Raw genomic sequence first — 3,322 nt, forward strand, 5'->3', positions numbered from 1 at the left:
GTTATTGTGTTTGTTGTCACCATACTTAAAATTTTAGCATATAATACTTGGTAGCTTAAACTTTTACTAGAGAGTACTTGATATCTTAAACATTAAGTAGATAATACTTGGTATCTTTAACATTTAGTATATAATTTTTCGTATCTTAAACTATTAATATATTATACTTGGTATAAAGTATATTCGAGTATACAATACTTGGTATAACAAAGTTTCAATTCAGATGAAAAATCTTCTTTCGCTATATTTCAAATACTCTGTATAAAAATAACCAATGCACATCAGTACAAATAGCAAACTAATATATACTGATAAAACCAAGATCGTCCAAATCCCAGTTAAGAAATATGCTATATACCAAGTATTATATACTACGACTATATCAGTTTAATATGGTATCGAAATGTTGACAGCGTATTGATCGATTTGTCCAGCGTTTACCTTCAAGCATATTCCTTGTGTCTTATTCATAATATGTGCTTGCATTAATGTGTTTGATAAGGTATTGTTCTGTACTTAACTTTCCTCGCCTACTATAAAAGGTAATTAACATTTGGTCAGGTACAAGTATGTGATAAATGAAAAGCACCAATGTACTGTCTCTCGTTGCAAACTAAAATTTCTTAATAGTAATTTAATGTTAACAAAACTAGAAAATCATATATCTAATAACCATATATACCAGCATAATACATATAGAAATTTGAGTTGGAGAAACTCAATCCTTTATAGGTGACACCATATTGTACTGAAAAATAACTTGCACATAGAACTTCTCAAGTTAAAACATTTATAATCTACTCAAGCATCTTCCTTATATCTTAGTCGTAATATGCTACAATTACGATATGATACCATTCAATTTTGCAGGTATTATCTTGTATGTGTTGATGATCAGTGCTCATGGTATTTTAAGTCTTCCGGCCTTAATAACTCAAGTATATTTAAGGTAAGAAAATTTTGCAATGTTCACACATGTGGAAATGAATCAAGGTTTTTTTCACAACGGCATGCTACTTCAAAGTTTGTTGGAGGCTTGATAACGAGCAATATCGATGATCCTAAGACAATATATACTCCAGCCGATATACAACGTGACATTAGAAAGCAATATGGTGTTGATTTGAACTACATGAAGGCATGGAGGGCAAAAGAAAAGGCACTAGAGATATTAAGAGGTAAACCTAGAGATTCGTACAGAAAGTTGCCTAGTTACTTGTACATGGTGAGGCATACAAATCCTGGGTCTGTTACAAGATTAGAAAAAGCAGAGGATGGACGTTTTTTATATGCATATGTAGCTCTTTACGCCTCAATTAAAGGATGGGAATATTGCATGCCCGTTGTTGTTGTTGATGGTAGCTTCTTAAAAGCAACATACATGGGTACAATTTTGACAGCTTGCACACAAGATGCAGCAGGTTAGTTACAATTGAACATCTATTATTTAAACAACGAGTTAAGTTAATTTTTCCCTGAAATGCTATCTTAATCATGATATATATAGTCTACTGTCAGAATTATTATATATAATGTCTCATTATCCAAATATAAATTATGAAATAGTTAAACATGATTTTGTTGTCTAATACATTATATATGTATTTTGTCGCTGAATTAGGTAAAATACTCCCATTGGCTTTTGTTGTAGTCGATTCAGAGAATGATACATCATGGAAATGGTTTCTAGAAAGGATCCGAGAGACTTATGGCACAAGAGAAGGTATGAGTATCGTATCTGATAGACATGAAAGCATTCTGAACGCCACTTTCGTTGTGTATCCAGGGGTGTCTCATTGTGTATGCTTATACCACCTTTGGGGCAATGTAAAGAAATATTTCAGGAAGCACCATAAGATCCTGAGAAAAATATTTTTTGCAATGGCTAACGCATACACAACAGAAGAATTTGATCAATACATGGCTGAGACTTATAGGATTGACAAGAGGGTGAAAGAGTACTTATTCGATATAGGCTATCACAGATGGTCGATAGCACACTCCAACGTCAATAGATTCATGGTGATGACTTCAAATATTGCAGAATCTGTGAATGCAGCCGATAAAGAGGTCAGTGATTTTCATATATATGATTTGTTGGATTACTTGATGAAGATGATTGATCGTTGGAACAATACAAATAAGAATAAAGCAATTGCGACAGGCACAACACTCAACACAAAATATGAAGACCTAATGAGGGAGAAAATGAAGGAATCACAAGGGATGACAGTATGTGATTTGTTCGTGATATATCATTTTTAATACATTGTATAAACGTTGATTGTGCTACCTCTGATAATTATTTTTAAATTGTAGGTAACTCCATCAACAGAATATTTGTATACAGTTTATGATGGCGGAAAACGACATGTGGTCAATATGCGTGAAAGGATATGCACGTGTAGGCGATTTCAAATGGATGTTATGCCGTGTAAGCATGTCTTGGCTATTGTGAGAAAATACTACATGAATGAATATGAATATTGCTCAATATACTACAAGAAAAATAACTTACTGAACACCTATGAAGTTCCAGTGTATCCTATTCCTGATGAGAGTATATGGGAAATTCCTCCAGATGTCATAGCGGATATTGTGCTACCACCCAAAGGAAAAATCAAACCTGGCAGGCCACAAAAGATACAACACAAAAATAGTGGTGAATCAAGGCGAAAGAAATCAAGAATTACATGTGAACACCTATGAAGTTCCAGTGTATCCTATTCCTGATGAGAGTATATGGGCAGATGTCATAGCGGATATTGTGCTACCAAATTCCTCCAGATGTCATAGCGGATATTGTGCTACCACCGAAAGGAAAAATCAAACCTGGCAGGTGTCACACCCCAAATCCGGATGTGATGGCACGTGTCCATTTTCCCACCGGACACGTCAGCCTAACCCAACCACAACGATAGAGAAGTAGAAATACGAGAATAAAAGATAATAAATAAGCGGAAGACTTTAATTAAGACTCAACACTACCCAGAATTGGTTGTCACATGTACAAACCTCTAAATATAGAATTCGAATAAAAATATACAAGTCTCAGAGTATAGTTCTCGAATAGAACAAAACTGAAAGTAAAGATAACTCAAGGGCACGCCTGGAATGAACTGCTACCTCTCGAGTATGTCCCGAAGCTCAATCTGCTAAAGAAAATACTAAGCCGAATCTGAGAGAGCTGTCAACCTACACAATTGTGTAGAAGCAAGGGTGAGTACCGAAAACCACAGGTACTCGCAAGTAACTCTAAACTAAGCAAAACTAGCAGCTACAAACAACTCCTTTCAATCCCAACCGAACCACCGAAACTTCA

General features: G+C 34.8%; 1 protein-coding gene across 1 annotated transcript; it reads left to right on the forward strand.

Moving 5' to 3' along the window:
- Positions 1-874: 874 nt before the first annotated feature.
- Positions 875-2,709, forward strand: LOC102591543 (uncharacterized). The gene is made up of 3 exons (XM_015304814.1): positions 875-1,421; positions 1,622-2,232; positions 2,320-2,709. The coding sequence occupies exons 1-3, from the start codon at positions 1,133-1,135 to the stop codon at positions 2,707-2,709; spliced, it is 1,290 nt and encodes a 429-aa protein (XP_015160300.1). The 5' UTR covers positions 875-1,132.
- The last annotated feature ends 613 nt before the right edge of the window (positions 2,710-3,322 follow it).

Source organism: Solanum tuberosum, unplaced genomic scaffold, assembly GCF_000226075.1.
Source record: "Solanum tuberosum cultivar DM 1-3 516 R44 unplaced genomic scaffold, SolTub_3.0 scf00626, whole genome shotgun sequence".
Taxonomy (NCBI): Eukaryota; Viridiplantae; Streptophyta; class Magnoliopsida; order Solanales; family Solanaceae; genus Solanum; species Solanum tuberosum.

Excerpts from the sequence above, each read along its gene's own strand:
- LOC102591543 (XM_015304814.1), top strand. The coding sequence starts at position 1,133 with ATGAAGGCATGGAGGGCAAAAGAAAAGGCACTAGAGATATTAAGAGGT. Across the intron at positions 1,422-1,621 it reads TTGCACACAAGATGCAGCAG|GTAAAATACTCCCATTGGCT; the intron begins GTTAGTTACAAT and ends TCGCTGAATTAG. Across the intron at positions 2,233-2,319 it reads AGGAATCACAAGGGATGACA|GTAACTCCATCAACAGAATA; the intron begins GTATGTGATTTG and ends TTTAAATTGTAG.